The 22,652-nt window shown below is 39.7% G+C and overlaps 2 protein-coding genes across 3 annotated transcripts; one reads left to right on the top strand and one right to left on the bottom strand.

Moving 5' to 3' along the window:
- The first annotated feature begins 739 nt into the window (after positions 1 to 739).
- On the top strand, positions 740 to 5,610 carry LOC106570189 (uncharacterized). Of its 2 annotated transcripts, none has more exons than XM_082961200.1 (2): positions 740 to 1,043; positions 1,702 to 2,880. In XM_082961200.1, exons 1-2 carry the CDS (start codon positions 970 to 972, stop codon positions 2,222 to 2,224), a joined length of 597 nt encoding a protein of 198 aa, XP_082817326.1. In that variant the 5' UTR covers positions 740 to 969; the 3' UTR covers positions 2,225 to 2,880. The 2 variants fall into 2 exon arrangements, with proteins under 2 accessions (XP_082817326.1, XP_013997710.1); XM_014142235.3 differs by lacking the exon at positions 1,702 to 2,880 and adding an exon at positions 2,895 to 5,610 and having other exon boundaries at positions 779 to 1,043.
- LOC106570188 (LIX1-like protein) lies at positions 3,456 to 21,190 on the bottom strand. The gene is made up of 6 exons (XM_014142234.3): positions 20,666 to 21,190; positions 19,362 to 19,525; positions 14,365 to 14,505; positions 14,087 to 14,182; positions 11,133 to 11,210; positions 3,456 to 7,600 (listed from the first exon to the last, which is right to left on the bottom strand). Exons 1-6 carry the CDS (start codon positions 20,985 to 20,987, stop codon positions 7,346 to 7,348), a joined length of 1,056 nt encoding a protein of 351 aa, XP_013997709.1. The 5' UTR covers positions 20,988 to 21,190; the 3' UTR covers positions 3,456 to 7,345.
- Positions 21,191 to 22,652: the final 1,462 nt, after the last annotated feature.

Here is a 22,652-nt window from a genome sequence, read left to right as displayed (position 1 = left end):
CATTCAAGATGCAGCTGCCCAACCACACACATATTATAAAAACTACACTCTGCTAATATCACATTTCACTATTTTCTAAATTTTTTGCCAATATCGTGCTGAATCGTGCATTCTTTATAGGGTCAAACTACAGTTAGTACATCCATTTTTGGATACCCATTGATTCTTGAAGAATAAAACGTATGAATGAATGCCTCATGAGCTTAGTCGTACCACATCAGAACCTAAAATATAAGCTTGTTTTACTCCAATGCCTGCAAACAATGTAAATGTAAACAAACACTGTATTGCCTCAAAACATGGTTAAAACTATAATATTGATATCATGGATGGTCAGTCCTTTCTTCAGGCCCATCCCTCAACTTTTTACGAAAACAGAGGCGGGGGATAGGGGAGTGGGGGATCTGCTTTGTTATTGTTTGAATTGTGGGTTGAGCAGGGATCATCAACTAGATTCAGCTGCTGGCCAATTTTTTTCTTGAGCAGATGGTCGGGGGGCTGGAACATAATTACAAATACATTGTAACATTTTCATAGGCCTATACCTTTGTCTCTGCCTGTTTTGACAATGTATTATAATGGTATCTCTTATGATGTGTGACTTTCGGGTTCAGGCTATGCACTTCTGTGTAATTGTCATTGTCTGTCTAACAGTGACTTTATCTTAATGGAAACACCTGCAAAACAGGCTCCTCGAGTTTACATCTCACTTGAGCGTGACTTCTTGGATAAGATAAAGTGGCCACATACCTGGCTGTGCCGGTTTCAGAACAAGTTTGTTCACTTAACTGACTTTTTAAATAGTTGTTTCAAGTCAATGTTACAGGAATCACTAACAACTTGAGTAATAGGTACATGGGATACAGGCTCCTGTGGCTACAGGCTCCTTGGTTTAGTGAGAAAATGGACAACAAACAGAACAAATAATTGATATCTTTGTCTTGCCAGAGGTATCATGAAAAGTCTCAGATGGACTTTATGCGTGGACTCCTTGCTGCCATGGGCTTTGATTGTTCCCGACGTGCAAAATCTACTGCTCAAAGGTGAGTGGTTGCCAATTTGCGTAATTTAGGCTATATAATCCACAGACAAATAGAGTTATAGACCAAAGTACATGGAATATGAACTCTTCTATTTCTGATAGTTAACTTTAGTTTAGGTTACCAACACTTTAACTGACTAAAATCCTTGAACAAGCATTGAGTTATAGCTGATACACAACCGAAAATACACTGAATGTAATCTCCCTGGCACAAAATGGAGGCCTGTAGAATGGAGGTGACCTAACCATATGCTTTTTCTCACACACTCAGACACTTTGTTGAACTAGAGTTGTCAAGTTGTCACATTTACATGTTCAGTTTAAAAGCTATAGCATATTCATTTGGACAGTGAAGCTAAAACTTTTAATTAGGCTCTATACTCCAGCATTTTGGATTTGAGATCATATATTTAATATGAGGCGACAGTATAGAATGTCACCTTTCATTTTAGGGTACTTTCATACATATCTGTTTTACCTCCCCTGTTATTGGTAATGGTGAGAGGTTAGCATGTCTTGGAGATATGATCTTAGTGCCTGTAACTTTCTCTCTCATCATTATTCACGATTCATTCATGATTATCCGTAATCATGGTAGCATCCACATAAATGTAGAAGTGTTCAGAAACATATTATATGTTGCTCTACAACATTCGCAGAGTACGACCCTGCCTCACACAGGAAGCGGCGCAGGTCCTAATCCAGGCACTTGTCATCTCCCGTCTGGATTACTGCAACTCGCTGTTGGCTGGGCTCCCTGCCTGTGCCATTAAACCCCTACAACTCATCCAGAACGCCGCAGCCCGTCTGGTGTTCAACCTTCCCAAATTCTCTCACGTCACCCCGCTCCTCCGCTCTCTCCACTGGCTTCCAGTTGAAGCTCGCATCCGCTACAAGACCATGGTGATTGCCTACGGAGCTGTGAAGGGAACGGCACCTCCATACCTTCAGGCTCTGATCAGGCCCTACACCCAAAAAAGGGCACTGCGTTCATCCACCACTGGCCTGCTGGCCCCCCTACCTCTGAGGAAGCACAGTTCCCGCTCAGCCCAGTCAAAACTGTTCGCTGGTCTGGCACCCCAATGGTGGAACAAGCTCCCTCACGACGCCAGGACAGCGGAGTCAATCACCACCTTCCGGAGACACCTGAAACCCCACCTCTTTAAGGAATACCTAGGATAGGATAAAGTAATCCTTCTAACCCCCCCCCCCCTTAAAATATTTAGATGCACTATTGTAAAGTGGTTGTTCCACTGGATATCATAAGGTGAATGCACCACTTTGTAAGTCGCTCTGGATAAGAGCGTCTGCTAAATGACTTAAATGTAAATGTAATGTAAATGTAAATATTATATTCTTATTTACAAAATAGTGACCCCAAAATGAAACAATACATCATTTAACATTCATTTCTATTGGGCACAACATAATCCAAAACACAACCAAAACAAAATACATCCACATTTGTCCAGTCACAAGCTTGATGTAGTCATTGCATGCTAAGAATATGGGACTAAATACAAAACTTTTGGAAACATTAATACAGGGAATTTGTCCAAATACTTATGACACCTTCAAATGTGGGGACTAGATACATAAAGTGATTTAATTTCTAAACGGTTAAATTGATAAATACCCTAAAATAAAAGATGACATTCTGTACTGTCACCTCATACGAAACATTTGATCGCAAATCCAAAATGCTGGAGTATAGAGCCAAATTAAAACTTTTACCTTCACTGTCCAAATAAATACGTACGGGAGTGTATACTGTATATTATAAGGCTGAAATGAATGGTAGCTAGGTCTTAAGAGGTAATGAACATTGGTTTCCTTCTTCCCCCTGAAACAGCTCGCCAGCAGAGGCGACAGTGGTACATGTTGCCAAGGAGAGCAGCCCTCAGACGTGTAGTCTTTCCCTGGACCTCGACCCACCGCACTGCCAGAGCTGCATCTCCTACGAGGCTCGGCTGCAGCGCCTGGTCTGCGGACACTTCTACTGTGACCAGTGCAGGGGTCGCATCATTAACCAGGCTTTCAAGGACATCGAGGGCCTCTCGGACTACCCCTGTCCTATGTGCAACTCTATCCGTCAGCTGGGAGGCACAGTGCCTGAGCCACGGCTCCGCAGTAATAGCACCCCCACTGTGTCTGTGGGCTTCAATGATCCCTCCTCCCCCACATCCTCACCGTAGCTCTGTTAATGCAGGTCATCAGGGAAGAGGAAGAAAAGGACTCTGTGACTTGAAGTAAGATAGTAGAAAGGCACTTCGGAGTCTGTTTTAGTGGAAAAACAGACAATCAGAGATTCTGGGTTTTTAGGAGAACTGATTTCTCATGAGGAAGTGTGCTCCAGCAAATTACGCTTTTCTTTTAATTCTTTCATAACGGATGACATTGGAATCAGTGAGGGTTGTTTTTGGCTGCTTTATTGCATTTTATGTATACAAATCTAAATAGAAACCTACATTGAGTAAAAAAGTAACAATTTAAAACTGGTCATATAAAATACATAAGGACTGTATAAAACAAAGTTTATATAGATCACATTTTGTACAAATGGATTTATGAATCATGCACAACTTGATAAGCGAGAAGGCAGGGTAATAACATGACTGAACAGTCTATAAAAAGATTGCAACCTGTGTTAAAAGGAATAACACGCAAACATTAGTCCCAAGTTATATTAAGTGTCGCTAAAACATGTATTTACATGGTAATTACACAGATAGGTTTAGTGTAATTACAGTGTAGGTACACATTAACAATCTGGTAAATTACATTTATAAAAGTATTGGATTTGGAAAAAAAATGAAATTGGAAACAATGTGAACAATATACCTGCCAATATAATTAATTACCATGTAAGATTGGTTGTTTTAGCTACACTTTATATAAAAGTGGGACCCAAACATTAAAAAACTCCATTTTTTAACAATGTATGTGATTAATGGTGAGCAGACAACTGCCATAAAAACCATCTGTAACACACCATTACATACACTTAAAAGAAAAATACAAAAAATATATATGAGTCACACAAATAAGCATGATGGGAGAATACACCTACCAGACACTTCATGAAATATGATTTCCAATAGCTAAGACAAATACAGTCAGGTATCTACTTGCAGCCAAGTGTCAGCCTCCTCCTGGCAGAGGCAACCAGGGTTTTGGCAAAAATTACAAGTTCATGATGCCATTGACCTTAACAAGGGCCCCAGGACAGGTCAGATTACATGAAAATAGAGCTCTTTGGCCACGCACACCAGTTGTGGGTTTGGCGTTGAAAAACAGAAGCATTAGCAGAAAAGTACCTCATATCTATGGTAAAATATGGTGGTGCATTTTTTATGTTATGGGGCTATTTTGCTTCCACTGGTCCTGGGGACCTTAAGGTCAACGGCATCATCAACTTTACAAAGTACCAGGACGTTTTAGCCAAAAACACTTGGGCGCAAGTGAAGGATGACACTTGGTTGCAAATGGATCTTCCAGCAAGACAATAACCCCAAGCACACATCAACATCCACAAAGAAATGGTTAATTGACCACAAAATCTACATTTTGCAAAGGTCATCTCAGTCTCCGGACTTGAACCCCATTAAAAACCTGTGGTTTGAATTGAAGAGGGCAGTCCATAAGCGCAGACGAAGGATATCAAGGATCTGGAAAGATTCTGTATGGAGGAATGGTCTAAGCTTCCTCCCAATGTGTTCTCCAATCTTATAAAACATTTTAGATAGAGGCTCTGTGTCATTATCCTTGCAAGGGGAGGGTGCTGGAGTTTTACCCCTATCTTTTTTATTTTTTTATTTTTTATTACTGGTTAAACGAAAGTTCCTGCTCTGAGCAATTATATTAGTATAAAATAATCAAATTTCCCCTTTTTTTTAACCATGAAATATAGCTTAGTATTTGTATTATTTATTTGATACAGTCTTTTTTGCTCATCTTTTTTTAAGGGTGCCAATAATTATGGACCTGGCTGTGTATGTTTTAACAAAAGGTACATTTCTTAATTTAATTAGGACAAGCATACAATGGATTGCACTTCAATTGATATGGCTTTTGTTTGTAGTAACAGGTGCCAGGTCTATAGAAATTAAGAACCACGGGAAATGCCTTACCCTGGCTTGGTAGGAAAACTAAAAACACTAACCGATACTGTCAATGAAAGAAGAAGCAATGTAAATGCTATCCAATGGGCATCTCGTCAACTTATTTTGCGCTGCTGTTGCTATTGGGATATGATTACATTCAGGAAAGTTAGGGCAAGTTAGCTAAATCTTTTTCTCTGCTTATTTTCTTAAAACAAATACCATAGACAATTCCATCAAGAGACATGTAAAAAGTAGGATACAATGTTAAACCCAAGAGGACATTGGGACTATGATACAACATTAGCGTGATGTTTGGTGCATTTTATTCGCATTCATTTTTTACTGTAGCTGTCAGTGTGATATTGCCATTGTGATATGAAATAGGCATTTACTGGTATTCAATGTGAACATGTGTGTATTCTCTGTGTGTTCTGACCCCTGAATAAATGTGTTTTCTAAAATGGGTCTATTTCAAGAGAATTTCTGAGTAACAGTTCGCATGACTAGACAACATTTCGTACCGGTATGGTAAAGCCTTTGTGAAATTCCCCCAAACAACATAAATTCAAAAGAATTTACAAAGGATCCACTGTTATTTCATAATGGCTAAAAGATTAAGCCTAGTCCTGGACTAAAAACACATTCCATGGAGCATTTATGATGGAGATTCTACATTGATAATGTTTTTTTTTTGTCCTTTGAATTGTTCTAAATGTTTTATCTTGAGAGTAACTTGTGGTTAGGGGGAAACTGCAATCCCATATATTACTACAAACTCTTACATTTGTGCACTGTGTTTGCTATGTTTTTGTGTTGCACACATTACTCAGATTTAAACAGTAGTTAGCACCAATGCAGTTGTCAATCCGGATCTCAGTATCGGCTAAATTACTTGTGTACGTTTTAGCCTAATAATAGAGTTTAAAATGGCTTAGTGACAGTAAATGATCCTGACTTAGAATGATAACACTGAAAGTTTAGTCATTAAGCTGCAAGGCCAGAAAAAAACTGTTGGATAACTGACATTCGTGTAAACAACCCATTCTAGCAAGCAAAGCTAGGCAATTAGTTATTTTACAAGTGACATCAGTTTGAGTCGGAGGAGTGGTTCTTTCTTCGCAAATAAGGCTGGCTATCATTAATGATAGACTCTACAGATGTAGGATCTTAATTTGACCTATGTGGTACAGCAAAATAATCCTGCAGCAACAGGATTTGAACGTTTAGTCCATAATGTTGCTTGAGCGGTGGTTAGGCTTTTATCTGGCCAAAAGTAGGCTACATGAAAAATGAAATACTATATAACCGTGTGTTAGTGTGGGTTTTCAGTAAATTTATGTCAATTACAAAAGTTCATCTGCATTTCCTGTGGTGCAGGAAAATTCTCAGCAACAAAAGAGTGATCAAATTAAGATCCTACCTCTGTATATAACATCTGTAATGTAAGAGCTATACATAAATGTTCAAATAACTTTCATAGTCCTCAATGAAGTGATAGATCATGCTTATGCAACAGACATTGGTCTATTTTGGTGAGAAAGATCATTCTGTGACAATATCCTTGTGATTATGTCCTGTACGATCATTAAAGGCAAGTGATGGGCTTTAACTTTACCCATGTGGTAGCGTTGTCTACCAGTATAGAAAGGGAATGAAAGGAATGATAACAGTTCATTATTCCATGTGAATTTCACAAACCCAATAACATGGCAGCACAAAAGGACCTCAATGACTTCTTATTATTCGATCCTGGTCCTAAAGATTTCGTTCTAAACTAGCACTAACATATCTGATTCAACTAATCAACTTATTGTCAAGACCTTCATAAGCTGAATCAGGCGTATTAGTACTGGGCTAGAAAAAACTGCGGAAAGATCTAAGAACACTCACTGTTTTATAATTGAAAGCTCCTAAATGGCTGCCTTGCTAGTCTCTATACAATCAATGGTTATTGGCCACTTTTCCTCATTCCATCTCTAAGGCCAGATTCCAAACTGACAACCAACTTCCTTCCATCTGCCCTTGACTCCCAACTCGCAGATCTGATCGGACTGAATAGGTAAAAGCCATATGGTGGAAGCTATGCAGAGTTACTATTATGTTTCCCACACCTATGTAGACTTTTTGAGAACCGCGAGGGGGAAGTCAACGTGGGCAGATGGAAGTGAATCAAGTTATGGGGTTGGAATCCAGCGTATACCTAGCAGGTTGAAGGCAGGGTGGCAGTGTTGGCTGCATCCAGTTGGCCAACAGCCAGCATCAGGATGTCCTTCTTTTCCTTGTGAAAGCGAAGCTCCCGGCCGGCCAGCCTGGCCTCCTCAAGTTCTCGATCTGTTGCCGCCACCTCCTGGGCGATGGTGCCAGCCACGCCTTGCTCTCGGTTCACCCAATCAGCAGCCATTTGGGTGCGCATGTCATCATCCAGCGCCCTATGGGAGTAGTGAGCCAGCACTTCCTGTTAGGGGAAAGCAAAATAAAATAGTTGTTAGGCTGGAATGGACCTTATTGACGCCATGGCCATGATCATTAGAAAATTCAGGCTAGCTGGGTAGGAAACACAAATGCTCCATTAAATCATTATATTTTTCAACTGTACTGGTATCCTAGCAGTGCAGGTTTGATTGAGTTCCAGATTATGTTTAATGATCCTGAAATGCCTGGATTTGAAACGACGACCTGGAACCACAAATGCGTGAGCTGCGTGGCCAGCAATAACAAAATTTCAAATGAGGAATGTGAGACGTCTGGGTGAGCTAATTACTCCAGTGGCTCAGCCCCTCTCCTTAACCATTGAGATGAAAGGCATAAGGCCAGACCAAATAGAATACTTAAATCAGTCAAGAGACACACAGGGCAAAAGCACTCCGTAACCCTAGAAAATACAATACAACTGAGTTGGATCTATCCCAATCGTGGTGTTGCTGGTTGCTCTTCCTCCTCTTTGACTTGTGATCTGAATGGTGTAGATTGGCAAAAGGCAGGTTTGAGCCACAATTTGATTATTCAGGTGAATTTATAATCATTTCATGAATTGGAAGTTGCCTAAATTGACCCCCATACTGCAAAAACTATGTCAGAAAGCTCCAATTTTTAGATGAGCAAACATGAAGGGTGGGGGATGAAATCTTAAAGGTGTGTGCATAGAGCCTGAAAATGTTAATGTTCGAGATCAGATGAAGTCAAAGAAAAATGCTTTAAACTCTGGTAAAACATTTTTTCAAACTTGAATCAAACTCTGATCAAGAGTCATAATTGACGCCTTAAAAGTCGTTTATGTATGTAAGATGCATGAGATAATGAGGACTGAACAAAAACATTTAGGTCACCCGACTCTGCCTGGAACGGAGTCACTTCATAGGTATTCATTCAGCCCACACAATGTGGTTTAGATAGGATGGAATGTCATGCTGAAGGAACTTAAATCAAGCCAGAGTGTAACTCAGCCAATTATCTCCAGTGAGTTTCAGCCCCATTCTGTACTTAAGTTGAACTGAGATGTGGTATTGGCTGTACCATTTGAATTATAATTAAGTACTATCACTGGCAGTCTGTAAGGATGAGGGATATGTTTTATTTTCCAAACTTGCTGGATTTAATGGAAACTGTCCGGCAAATGTTTTTCTCAAATAACTCTTTAATTTGATCAGTTATTCTGTTGCTGAAACTAAACAGAGTTTAGTTATGATGTAGCTATATTTCCCTTCCTTTACACCAGAGGGGTATACTACAAAAGCAGGATCAATGAGTTAGCCAGACAGTTTTGATAAACAGAATTAACTATAGATTCTCTGATTCATTAAGAAAGACAAACTTAAGTATATGTTTTTGTTTGTTGAGTCAATTACACCATACTCATTTCAAGTTAATCTTTCTAAACAATAAAAGTTTTTTCAGAATATTTAGGCAAGTTATCTGGTGAATTCATTGATCCTGCTTTGTAGTATACCCATATACATTTAGCAGAAGCTCTTATCAAGAGACACTTACAGTAGTGAGTGTGTACATTTTTCATACTTTTTCAAACTCGTCCCCCCGTGGGAATCAAACCCACAACTCTGCCGTTGCAAGTGCCATGCTCTATCAACTGAGCCACACGGGACCCAGATGTGTCCAAATATTTTTCTCTGAAGTGCCAGAAATGGAAACATATTCAAATTTGCTCACACACAGCTGATGTCGGAAGTTTACATACACCTTAGCCAAATACATTTAAACTCAGTTTTTCACAATTCCTGACATTTTATCCAAGTAAAAATTCCCTGTCTTAGGTCAGTTAGGATCACCACTTTATTTTTAGAATGTGAAATGTCAGAATAATAATAGAGAGAATGATTTATTTCAGCTTTTATTTCTTTCATCACATTCCCAGTGGGTCATAAGTTTACATACACTCAAAAAGTATTTGGTAGCATTGCCTTTAAATAGTTTAACTTGTGTCAAACATTTTGGGTAGCCTTCCACAAGCTTCCCACAATAAGTTGGGTGAATTTTGGCCCATTCCTCCTGACAGAGCTGGAGTAACTGAGTCAGGTTTGTAGGCCTCCTTGCTCGCACACGCTTTTTCAGTTCTGCCCACAAATTTTCTATAGGGTTGAGGTCAGGGCTTTGTGATGGCCACTCCAAAACCTTGTCCTTAAGCCATTTTGCCACAACTTTGGAAGTATGCTTGTGGCCATTGTCCATTTGGAAGACCCATTTGCGACCAAGCTTTAACTTCCTGACTGATGTCTTGAGATGTTGCTTCAATATATGCACATAATTTTCCATGCCATCTATTTTGTGAAGTGCACCAGTCCCTCCTGCAACAAAACACCCCCACAACATGATGCTGCCACCCCCGTGCTTCACGGTTGGGATGGTGTTCTTCGACTTGCAAGCCTCCCCCTTTTTCCTCCAAACATAACGTTGGTCATTATGGCCAAACAGTTCTATTTTTGTTTCATCAGACCAGAGGACATTTCTCCAAAAAGTACGATCTTTATCCCCATGTGCAGTTGCAAACCGTAGTCTGGCTTTTTTATGACGGCTTTGGAGCAGTAGCTTCTTCCTTGCTGAGCGGCCTTTCAGGTTATGTCGCTATAGGACTTGTTTTACTGTGGATATAGATACTTTTGTACCTGTTTCCTCCAGCATCTTCACAAGGTCCTTTGCTGTTGTTCTGGGATTGATTTGCACTTTTCGCACCAAAGTACGTTCATCTCTAGGAGACAGAACGCGTCTCCTTCCTGAGCGGTATGACGGCTGCGTGTTCCCATGCTGTTTACACTTGCGTACTATTGTTTGTACAGATGAACGTGGTACCTTCAGGCGTTTGGAAATTGCTCCCAAGGATGAACCAGACTTGTGGAGGTCTACAATTTTTTTTCTGAGGTCTTGGCTGATTTCTTTTGATTTTCCCATTATGTCAAGCAAAGAGGCACTGAGTTTGAAGGTAGGCCTTGAAATACATCCACAGGTACACCTCCAATTGACTCAAATGATGTCAATTAGCCTAACAGAAGCTTTTAAAGCCATGACATAATTTTCTGGAAATGTCCAAGTTGTTTAAAGGCGCAGTCAACTTAGTGTATGTAAACTTCTGACCCACTGGAATTGTGATACAGTGAATTATAAGTGAAATAATCTGTCTGTAAACAATTGTTGGAAAAATGACTTGTGCCATGCACAAAGTAGATGTCCTAACCGACTTGCTAAAACTATAGTTTGTTAATAAGAAATTTGTGGAGTGGTTGAAAAACGAGTTTTAATGACTCCAACCTAAGTGTATGTAAACTTCCGACTTCAACTGTACATACTTACTTTTTACACATAACAGTCATTGCTTTTACACAAAATAAACCAATTGTTTGAAATACATCCAAAAAATACTGATTGAGACCAAATCAGATCTTATTTAATACCAGGACAAATAACAAATAACAAATGAAACAAGCCTATGAGATAAAGTGATACCAATAATCAGTACTCTTATCCAAATTAGATCTTACTTGACGGGAGCATTGTCTCTCTCTCATGGCCTTCAGGCTTCCATTCCAGTGCAGAAGCTGAAAGACTGTCATCAATTCCTGAAAGAAAAAAACAGTTCAGCGTAGACAAGCAGCATTGTTGTGTGTGGCTGCGCCACATGGAAAGCACTGTTTGGCACTAAGCACAATTTCAAGTTTGATTATTCTCACAAGGCAGTGAGTTTTTAATGACAAAGTCACAAGATTGAATGATTTAAGGCTGGTAATGGGAGCTAAGAGGTAGCTTGGGCGGCAGGTAGCCTAGTGGTTAGAGTGTTGGGCTAGTAAACCGAAAGGTTGCTGGATCAAATCCCTGAGCTGACAAGGTAAAACTCTGTTGTTCTGCCCCCTGAACAAGGCAGTTAACTGACTGTTCCCTAGGAGGCCATCATTGTAAATAAGAATTTGTTCTTAACTGACTTGCCTAGTTAAATAAAGGTTACATTTAAAAAAGAGGGAGAAGGTCAATAAGTAGCAATCATTTGTTTGCATGTATAGAGCCCTAAATCATAAGCTGTGGTTTGGAAAAGACCAATCCATGCATTAGATTGAGTGGATTTGGATGACAAACAATGAAAGACTGGAGGCCAGCAATTCTGTCCAGATTTGTTTGCCAGACCAACATGCTCTTAGGAAATTCCTGGAACCACAGTCCAATAGATGGTTTTGCTCCAATTCTCTTCTGCACGCATGATGGTCCTCACACTCCTTCATGTAGTGGGTCTCATTATCTAGTCTTTGACATCTACAGACATCTCTAGTCCTTGACATTCCTGATAAGTGCACTTTGAATAAGTCAAAACTCTGTTTAAGTGTGTCAAGTCCCAACTTAATTGATGTACATGTACATTATTTCAATTGCTCTCGATACTGGCATGCTCTGCTTTAGTTCACGCTGTAATGAGTCTCAAACCGTTGCATTTATCAGGTTCAACTGCATACTATGTTTTTCATTTAACCTGGGAAACCAGAGTGGTAAGTCAAAAAGCAGAGGTGATGAAACCAGCCAACTTTAATAAACACTCAAGAGATAACTCCTGATTTTCTTTATCAGAAATTAAGCTATAGTTTAGGGCTGATCAGTAAAAGTTTATATGTTTTAAAGAACTGGAATTACAAAGCTAAATTACAATATAGTTATCTATCTGCTTTGTGTAATTAGCAGTAGTTTTGGCACCATTAGCCATGTCTATGTTAACATGTATGCATCTCCCTCTCTTATAAATCTGTAGAAACCATAATATCATTTCATATTCTCCAACCAATCCCATGTGTTCTGTGTATCTGTGTGGGCAAAGAATACCCAGTATTTGGATTCCTCATCTCATTCTCCTCCAGTGGCGTGTATTCACGGATGCCAAGGGAAGGTTTCCCCCCAAAAAGTACCAAGAAAAATATTTTTTTAAATAACATAAAATGTATCTTTCGTCTCTCTGTGTTTTGGAATTTTCCTTCTATAACATCTGCTAACCATGTGTATGTGACCAATACAATTTGATTTGATTTGAGAGGCTGAAAGTATCTCACTGGAGAAAGCATTCGAGTGAGCAAAACAGCACCCCTCTGTCTCTGTATGAGTAACCCATCTATCTGATGCCGTCTGGTCAAAAATAGTATGATATTGTTGCCTCCAGTAACATTGAATGCAAGGGAAGCCAGCAAGCAATTGGCCTCTCTTAATAAAAAAGTATACAATAATAGCCAATCAGAGTTGAGCTAAACTGAATGAGCTCAACTGTGAATGGTCCTGGCGCACCAAAAAAAAGTCTCAAGGGAAGACAGTTTGCATCAAAAGCCAAATGTCATTGACAGAAAAAAACTTGAATTGTTGCATCTCGTTGTGTTGTTGTCCTCCGGTGGCTAGCTAGCTAGCAAAAATGTTCCTAAATTAGCCATGGATGGTGATAGGGATTTGGAGATGTGGTTTTGCTTAATTCACCGTACTGGCCAATGATTATAACAGTGATTCTGATCCAACCATAAATTCATACATTGTGTCCCTGGCCTGAGAGGATGGAAGCTCAATATGTAGCTAAATGTAGTAGGTTAATGTTAACTAGCTAGCTCATCGTTGTCCATGAAAGGAAGTTAGACTCGTGAGCAAGCATTTTAGCCAGGTAGCCTAGGACAACAAAAACTAAAAGCGTGTACTGTATGACAGATTCATAGACCATTTCATCAAAATGAAAGAAAGGAGGATGGCATTGGCGTTTCTCTACAAGTAGGGTGAGTCAACATGTTTTTTCTACTTACGCACACAGAAATCAGTACCATGGACAGCCACATGATATTTAGCTTATGTTGATAGGACTAAATCGATTTTGGTATATTTTAGTTGTCACTGTTAGGCTAAGCATAGGTGATTTGATGATGTTGAAGTTGAAATGGAGCTGGAATAGTGGATGCAGCGACTTATGGTAAGTCTCCGGTGTTCTAAATCAATAGTTGTTTAGTAGTCTGGAAATGTCAGAAACATTAACTTGCTTGACCATGCTGTAGGTCTTGTAACTGTTTGTTACATGCAATATGCTTTGTGGACTCCACCAGATAGATGTTGCTCTCTGGTTTTGTAATGAAACAAAGAGGTGGTTGAATTTATTCTCTATTAGTCTTCTTATTGTCTTGGCCTTAGGTCTATATATCACGGTGTCAAGGCGTATGAACTAACAGGTTATAGAGCAAACAGCCTAATTATCACAACACATAGGTTGTAATATGGCTTTTTTTTCATGGCTTGGCTTCCACAGTGATTTTACCCACTCACCGCTACTGATCTCCTAATTTCCTACATCCTGACCAATGTACCATAGTGCCACCAACATTCCTAAACTAGCCTCATGTACAGTCCAACCTTTTCCTTTTCTTACATTTCATTGCCGTATCATCCACTGTATCATCACAAGTAACCAAACTTTGTGTTACTCCATCCTATTTACCTGAAACTCCAACATTGACTTTCCTTTGTTGGACTCCAGCATGAAGCGAAATGCCCCGATTCCTGTGCTGGGGTTGTCTGCCTCTTCTCTGTTTCCCTGTAAAATACAAGTAGAGTCCAATCATCCAGTCTTTTTCTCCTTAAGAGCCCAATCAGATTAAGATCTTACCCTCATAAGGACATGACCTTTTAATAGGAGCTACAGTATGGATTATATTAAAGACCAGTGCGCACTGCTTCTGTTAATGTACATTGAAAAATACATTCAATGGCACTCACATTAAAGGAGGCCAGCGCCTCACATACACTCTTCTCAATGAAGTCATCTGTGATGCGGCGGGAAGGATGTTCATTGAAAACCGAGTTCATCAGCGCGATCTTGGCAGCACTACGTCTTGCCTCAGCCTTGGTTGGACAAAACTGCCGAAAGTAAAGCATAAAACATATTTAGTACTTTTCTGAATGTTTCCAAGTGCCCCCAAAATATATGTAGCCTTTGGCATGAATTGTAACGTTATGACCCTGTGATAAATGCAATACCATAACATGGGTAAGTCAAGTTACTGTATGGGTCTTCTGGAAGTCATATATATTTAATAATCTTTTTTGAAAGATTAAGCATTTGAAATGTATGTTAATCTTGTTTCATGTATGTTTCAGAATGATGTCTAAGTAATATCAATGCTTCCACTTCATTGCTATTATTTCAAAGAAAGAAAGAAAGAAAGATTTGGGAAGGATAGAGTCAAGGGAGGCCCTGTGCAAATGGGATGAGGGGGAGAATGTGGGGAGGGGTGTCACGGCTCCTTCTAAACTCAATATTTGGCTCTAATTACAACCAGATGAGCCACCATATGAGTTTCCAACCACAGTATGCATTGTAGCCAGCCAATTTGAGGAGAGGAAGAAATGGCAAAACATTTAATCCTCCCATAGAATATTCTGGTAGGCTCAATGCTCAAGTTCTAGTATGATTTAGAATTGAAAATAACATTTGAAAAAAAGAATGTACATTAAAGCAGTCCTTACCATTTCAATAATACTGGTGGATTATTTAACAAAGATAGGAATACGGCTCGTACTGTATGTAATTATGTATACACTCATGGATGAGATCAACAGCCAACTGTGTTTTTCTACATCCTTAATTCAGTTGAATTTAGAATTTTTTATGCTAAGCCTGAATACAAGTAAGGTCCTACTCCTACACCTTGCAAACATGTTTTTGATGGACCCAACAGACTGGAGTTATTGACGTGGTGGTGTATTTCACCTCAGCAGTGGTTCAGATCCACAGACTATTATTTGAGATTTGCCAATGGCTAGCTATTGAATTTAATCTTGGTTTGTAATCTCTTGTATTGCTGACAAGAGACAACTGCTTTAATTTGGGATTCCCAGTACCCATTGTTGTGGAAAACTCAATTCTGCCACCATAGCATACTATACAAAACTACACAATTTTCACAAGAGCAGGCTGAAGCTAGAGTTCTATCGCTTTCCATTTCTTTATTCTACAACTTAAACTTTTTGGTCTGTATATTACAATTCAGCTTTTAGCTGTGAATGTGTACAAGCCACCTTAACCAATAATAATACAACTTTGATATACATTGAGTGTACAAAACATTATGAACACCTGCTCTTACCATGACATAGACTGACCAGGTGAATCCAGGTAAAACTTATGATCCCTTATTGATTTCACTTGTTAAATCCACTTCCATCAGTTTAGATGAAGGGGAGGAGACAGGATAAAGAATCATTTTTAAGCCTTGAGAAAATTGAGACATGGATTGTGTATGTGTGCCATTCAGAGGGTGAATGGGCAAGACAAAATATTTAAGTGCCTTTGAACGGGGTATGGTAGTAGGTGCCAGCACACCGGTTTGAGTGTGTCAAGAACGGCAACAGTGCTGGGTTTTTTACACTCAACAGTTTCCCGTGCGTATCAAGAATGGCCCATCACCCAAAGGACATCCAGCCAACTTGACACAACTGTGGTAAGCATTGGAGTCAACATGGGCCAGCATCCCTGTAGAATGCTTGACACCTTGTAGAGTCCATGCCCCGATGATTTGAGGTTGTTCTGAGGGCAAAAAGGGGTGCAACTCAATATAAGGACTCCTAATGTGTGTGTTCCTAATGTTTTGTACACTCAGTGTATATAACAACATATACACACACTTCAACTGTTCTGGTCAAGTTATAAACTATGTAAAACGTGCTACTATGCCTTTTCACTTGATTAGATACTTAAGACAGCTTTATCAAGACATTTGTTTAAAGACATCCTCTGGAATTTTGGCGGTTTTTTAAACCTCCCGCTTTGGGCTGGATATAGTCTCACGTTGCCATACCTCCAAAATCACGTCGTTGTCATGCCTCCCTTGGATGTCTGGTAAATTTTGTATTGCAAAAACAGTTTGAATGGTCTGCTGGCTCCCTGTGGCAAGATTTTGATTGCATGTTACATTTCAAGAATCCTCCCCTCACATGCCCGTTGGCGCTACGTGTTATGTTTGTAACGGTTTTCAGACCGGGAAGGAAACTTTTTGCGGAGAGTTGTTGCAAACTAGCATATGGAACATTGCAGAAAATGGAAGACAAATTAGGGGAAAAACTGAATTCGGTTTTGCCAGAAGTGTGCTCTATACACAAAATTGGGTTTTAAGCTGCGATTTTCCCACCATCCTCAACCACTGTTGCACCTACGACACTAATCTAGTGATCACTACTGGAGCTCCACCCAAGCAAGGCATTTAATTGGTTTGACGTGTTACGAGCGAGCATACACTCATTGGTACACTGGGTTCTAAACCCCGATTTATCTATTTTTCTGCCATGAAAGCGACAGTTTTTCTGGGAGCTGTGCTGCACCATTTTCCCCCACGTGGGCCAGCCCACTAACAATTCGAGTTCAACCAATGAGCTTCAGCCTAGAGGTCGACCGATTATGATTTTTCAACGCCTATACCGATACTGATTATTGGAGGACCAAAAAAAGCCGATACCAATTAATCGGCCGATTTTTATATAAATATTTGTAATAATGACAATGACAACAATACTGAATGAACACTTTTATTTTAACTTAATATAATACATCAATAAAATAAATGTAGTCTCAAATAAATAATGAAACATGTTCAATTTGGTTTAAATAATGCAAAAACAAAGTGTTGGAGAAGAAAGTAAAAGTGCAATATTTGCCATGTAAAAAAGCTAACGTTTAAGTTCCTCGCTCAGAACAGGACAACATATTAAAGCTTGTGGTTCCTTTTAACATGAGTCTTGTAGTTATTATAGGAATTATAGGACTATTTCTCTCTATACTTTTTGTATTTCATATACCTTTGACTATTGGATGTTCTTATAGGCACTATAGTATTGCCAGCCTAATCTCGGGAGTTGATAGACTTGAAGTCATAAACAGCGCTGTGCTTGAAGCACAGCGAAGAGCTGCTGGCAAATGCAGGAAAGTGCTGTTTGAATGAATGCTTACGAGCCTGCTGCTGCCTACCACCGCTCAGTCAGACTGCTCTATCAAATCGTAGACTTAATTATAATATAATAACACACAGAAATACGAGCCTTAGGTCATTAATATGGTCAAATCCGGAAACTATAATTTCGAAAACAAAAAATTTATTATTTCAGTGAAATACGGAACCGGTCCGTATTTTATCTAACGGGTGGCATCCCTAAGTCTAAATATTGCTGCTATATTGCACAACCTTCAATGTTATGTCATAATTATGTACAATTCTGGCAAATTAATTACAGTCTTTGTTAGGAAGAAATGGTCTTCACACAGTTTGCAACGAGCTAGGCAGCCCAAACTGCTGCATATACCCTGACTCTGCTTGCACAGAACGCAAGAGAAGTGACACAATTTCCCTAGTTAAAAGATGTTAGCAGGCAATATTAACTAAATATGCAGGTTTAAAAATATATACTTGTGTATTGATTTTAAGAAAGACATTGATGTTTATGGTTAGGTACACATTGGTGCAACGACAGTGCTTTTTTTTTTTTGCGAATGCGCTTGTTAAATCATCTGTGATTCGATGATAAATTAACAGGCACCGCATTGATTATATGCAACGCAGGACAAGCTGGATAAACTAGTAATATCATCAACCATGTGTAGTTAACTAGTGATTTGTTAAGATTGATTGTTTTTTATAAGATAAGTTTAATGCTAGCTAGCAACTTACCTTGGCTCCTTGCTGCACTAGCGTAACAGGTAGTCAGCCTGCCACGCAGTCTCCTCGTGGAGTGCAATGTAATCGACCATAATCGGTGTCCAAAAATGCCGATTACCGATTGTTATGAAAACTTGAAATCGTCCCTAATTAATCGGCCATTCTGATTAATCGGTCGACCTCTACTTCAGCCCCTCGTCATTTGAGTGACAGCTAGCAAGTGGCACATCATGCACACACAGCAGAGCGAAAGCAATGACCTTGTGCACATATCTGCATATATGTGACACAGCACACAATTTTAGGGGACCACTTTTGACTCATGAGCGCTACCTTTAACTACTGGCTAAAAAGTATACAAAAGTACTGGAGAATCTCTTTAACACATTCTTGAAGTATTCAAATAAACAACAGAACAGTGTGAGGAGAAAGTTCCAGAAACATCTGGGTCATGTTCATTAGGCAACAAACAGAAGAAAATGGACTGAAACTGGGAGGGACTACCTGTACTTCTCCAATAAGAAACTCACTACTAGAAATGTATGAACTCACTGTACGCTAAGTCTCTTTGGATAAACATTTCTGCTGAGTGTTATATGATTCCAACAGAATATGGGTGCACAGTCAGCAGTTGGTAAACAAAGACACTGCATAAACATTGTTTTCAATTGCACAACGTTTTGCTACGGGGTGCCCCCATAAACATGACCCAGGCCTAATTAGTCGCTTGCTTTCCCTTGACATTTCTCAAGACAGTTCAGAAGAGGCTCCCAGTGATTGACATTTGATCTGAAAATCCAGGGCCAATGTACTCAGGAAAATCAGGTCAGATTGGCAGAATTGATTGTAGAGATGGATAAATCCCTAAGGTTATGGCCACAAAGGGGAATTTCATTCATGCAGCTACACCAACACAATTTTAAACCATTATACTGTAGTAGTAATAATAAGTACACTTCTCAAGCACTTTCACTAACTCAGAGATCCTATACAGGGGGCCTTCCACCTGAGGAGCGTTTTAGTGCCCACAACTTTATTGAGACAGCCTACGGTCACAGGTTAGCTCACCTGGAAACTCCCAAAGCAGCTTCCTCCTGGGAGACTGACGTAGCAAACATAGGGTGGGTTGTTTGATGGGACCATCTCATACACTACCAGAGCCCCATTCCTGAGGTCTGCCCCTCTTGACTGCTTCATCTGCCAGAACTCTTGCAAGGCTTCCACCACGTTCACTGGATGAGACATAAAATGGCACAGTTTAACATTAGACTGCATGGAGTCATAAAGGTGGACTCAGCGATATGACGTAGATGCAGAAAGTAAACGGCATAGTGGGTCAATTTCCGCAACAACTAAGAGCATTGAAGCGCGAGGCTCAACTTCTCTGCTGTTTCGGTCCCGTGGCTACCACGCTGTAACAGCGTGAAGCGAACATGTGCACTTGCACAGATACTGTGTGTGAGTCTTGCATCTCGCTCATCTCAATAGCTCAAGTTATAATTGCTGAGTCTACCTTTAAATATGGTCCAGGTTTGGATTTAAGAAAGAATAACAGTGACACAGTGGGATATTGTGTATGAGTGAGGATTAAAACTTGGAACACTGCTTTTGCACATATTTGGAGATATAATATAAACAGGATGTCTTTGGCTATGTAAACAACAAGGAACAACCCACTGACACACTGAACTGACTGAAGCTGTCCAAATTGCGTTGACTTTCAAGGCCTTTATATTTAACCAGGCAAGACAGTTAAGAACAAATTCTTATTTACTTACAATGATGGCCTACCCAAAAGTCCACATAGACTCAAAATGATTAAGGAGTACATAACATCATCATACTTCTGTAAATGAAAATTGAATAGGCCTACCCACATTTAAATTATTGGGTTTTTGGGTGATAGTATAACATATAAGCTAGGTCTACTCTACGGGAAAAAGTACGGGGGGGAAAAAATGTATGAAATGTATGCATTCACCACTGTAAGTCGCTCTGGATATGAGCGTCTGCTAAATGACTAAAATGTAAAATGTACTCTAAAACATTGGAGGTGACTTGAAGTGCCAAATTTCGAATGGAGTGCCCAAGTGCTATGTAAAATGAGCACGCAACAGTATCCTGTATTGAACTGCATCTTGTAGTCATTAGGCTAGATATTACAAAATATCGGCTATCATAAACTCGGTATGTTCATGTAGCCTAATGTTATCAACTGGATGGGCAGTTTTGGTGACCCAATCTGTATGTTGCACATGCACTACTACACTATTTAATCCCATGTGTTAGTTTAATCACAGTGAGTTACATTTGAACCACGACCAGGGAAAGTCGGAGGACCAAAATTCTGCGACTAATTTGTTCCAGGTTACCTCTGCCATAGCCCTGCGTATGCTTTGCAAAGCTCCGAACAACAGCCTCCACCGCCTCCTTCAAGACCGCCGGGTTCCCTGGATTACATAGACCGAATCCAGCCACCCCTGTTCCGAGCCCCGCACTCCCAATAGTGCCGTGAAGACTGTGGAGTTGAAGCGGCGGGGGTGGCCCGGAGGAAGCACATAGGGAGGCCGGGGGAGGCAGCAGAGGTGCGGTTGGAACTGTAACCCCGGGCCGGAGAGAGGAGCGTAGGGTCCCAGTCGATCCAGCTCCAAATCTTATCCCTGGTTGAAGTCGCTGAGGGCGGATAGATTCCATTGTTGAAGCGTAAACGTCAACAGTAGGGGTTATACCAATAGAGGAAATTCGTGATGAAAATACTGGTTTCCTCGCTGATAATGTAATGGAAGATGACAAAAAACGAAACTAAAAAGATAGTGATAAATAAAAAAATGTGTTTTCCTCACGGAGAAAAATGTATTCTGCCAATCCCGTTAGTCTTTGTGAGGATTAGGCTGCTTGGCTGTCAATCTTGGGTTAGGGGCGGAGAAATCAGAGACGTGGAAAAGGGGAGCTGTGAATAGGCCATTTTCTTGAACCAGCAATGCAGGAGGGGGAAATATTAGGAAACAATGTAGCCTCCAAAACTGTGAAGGAATTCTGTTGAAGATCCACGCTCTACAAGAGATTATTAGGGTAGTGTAATTTACATTGTAATACTTTGGAAAAATAGTAGCAACTGAAGTAATTATTCAAAAGTTTTTTGGGTAAAGATATTTGGTAAATTACCTTGACAACACAATGATAGATACCTTTAAATTATACTACTTTTTAACAATTTAAGCAACGCACACTATCTAGCCCTCCATCCATCCATCCATCCACCCACCCATACCCCCAACCACACACCCACCCACCCACCCACTCATCCATCCATCCATCTCCATCCATTCACCCCATCATCCATCCATCTTTCTAACTAGTCATCTAACTTCACTATCGCTGGTCTAGATCAGCTGGACATCTAACTAAAACACAGACCCTAAACCAACACAACATCTAACTAAAACACAGACCCTAAACCAACACAACATCTAACTTCATAGTGTGGATTTAGATCTACACCAACTAACCACTCCCTAAATAAAGATCCAGACCAGCTAAAGCTAGACGGACCAATTACTAACTAGACTACAGATGTAGTATCTTAGTTCGATCATTTGTTGCTGAAAATGTTCATACAAAGCAGGAAATGCAAACTTGTAGTGTATTTGAGTTTTAAAAAGGCTTTTAAAGTCTCTAATTTCCACTTTGAAATGTCAAACTGGATTTGCTCTACCAAAAAATTGATAAACTCCTTAAAATCACTCCGCAATTTCCTGGTTGCTAAAATTCTAATTGTTTGCCTAGTTTCAGTTTATGTTACAAAATGAGCCAGAATAGTGTAGATAATCATTGTACCATCCAAACTGCGGTGAAATATATTTTCCGTAACCAAAAATATTGTTGTTTCAGCTGTTTCAAGCTGGTGTACAAAACCGAAAGTAAAAGAAGCAAAAAACAATGTTTAAGAACAGGAAGTATAGAAAAAGCACACATAGAACATATCTACAATTTCTTAGCCTTGTTTTCAAGTAGAACGATAGCTCTATAACTCACATTTCTATGTGAATTTCATCAGGTCGCCCAAAAAGTGACATATTGTCACTTACATTTTTTTCCATTAATTATAATCCACATAATAATTCACATTTCCTGTTCCTGCAGAATTATTTTCCTACTGTAGCAAACTGGCTTAAATTAAGATCCTACATCTGTATAGACCTAGACCAACTAGATTGTAGATCTAAAACAATTATACCAACTAGGCATCTAACTAGACTATAGATCTAAGGTGACTAACAACTAAAGCAAGCACACAGTTTCTTCAGGGACCGTCACATTTTCCAGTCTGTAGGCTACCAATCTGTAATTTAAAGCCGA

The sequence above is a fragment of the Salmo salar genome, chromosome 14 (genome assembly GCF_965601325.2).
Source record: "Salmo salar chromosome 14, fSalSal1, whole genome shotgun sequence".
Classification (NCBI taxonomy): Eukaryota; Metazoa; Chordata; class Actinopteri; order Salmoniformes; family Salmonidae; genus Salmo; species Salmo salar.
The sequence above is the reverse complement of the archived record's forward strand: the minus strand, read 5'-3'. Positions and strand labels throughout refer to the sequence as shown.

Excerpts from the sequence above, each read along its gene's own strand:
- LOC106570189 (XM_082961200.1), top strand. The coding sequence starts at position 970 with ATGGACTTTATGCGTGGACTCCTTGCTGCCATGGGCTTTGATTGTTCC. Across the intron at positions 1,044-1,701 it reads GCAAAATCTACTGCTCAAAG|AGTACGACCCTGCCTCACAC; the intron begins GTGAGTGGTTGC and ends CAACATTCGCAG.
- LOC106570188 (XM_014142234.3), bottom strand. The coding sequence starts at position 20,987 with ATGGAATCTATCCGCCCTCAGCGACTTCAACCAGGGATAAGATTTGGA. Across the intron at positions 11,211-14,086 it reads AGTCAATGTTGGAGTTTCAG|GAATTGATGACAGTCTTTCA; the intron begins GTAAATAGGATG and ends TTTTTCTTTCAG. Across the intron at positions 7,601-11,132 it reads AGAGACAATGCTCCCGTCAA|GAAGTGCTGGCTCACTACTC; the intron begins GTAAGATCTAAT and ends TTCCCCTAACAG.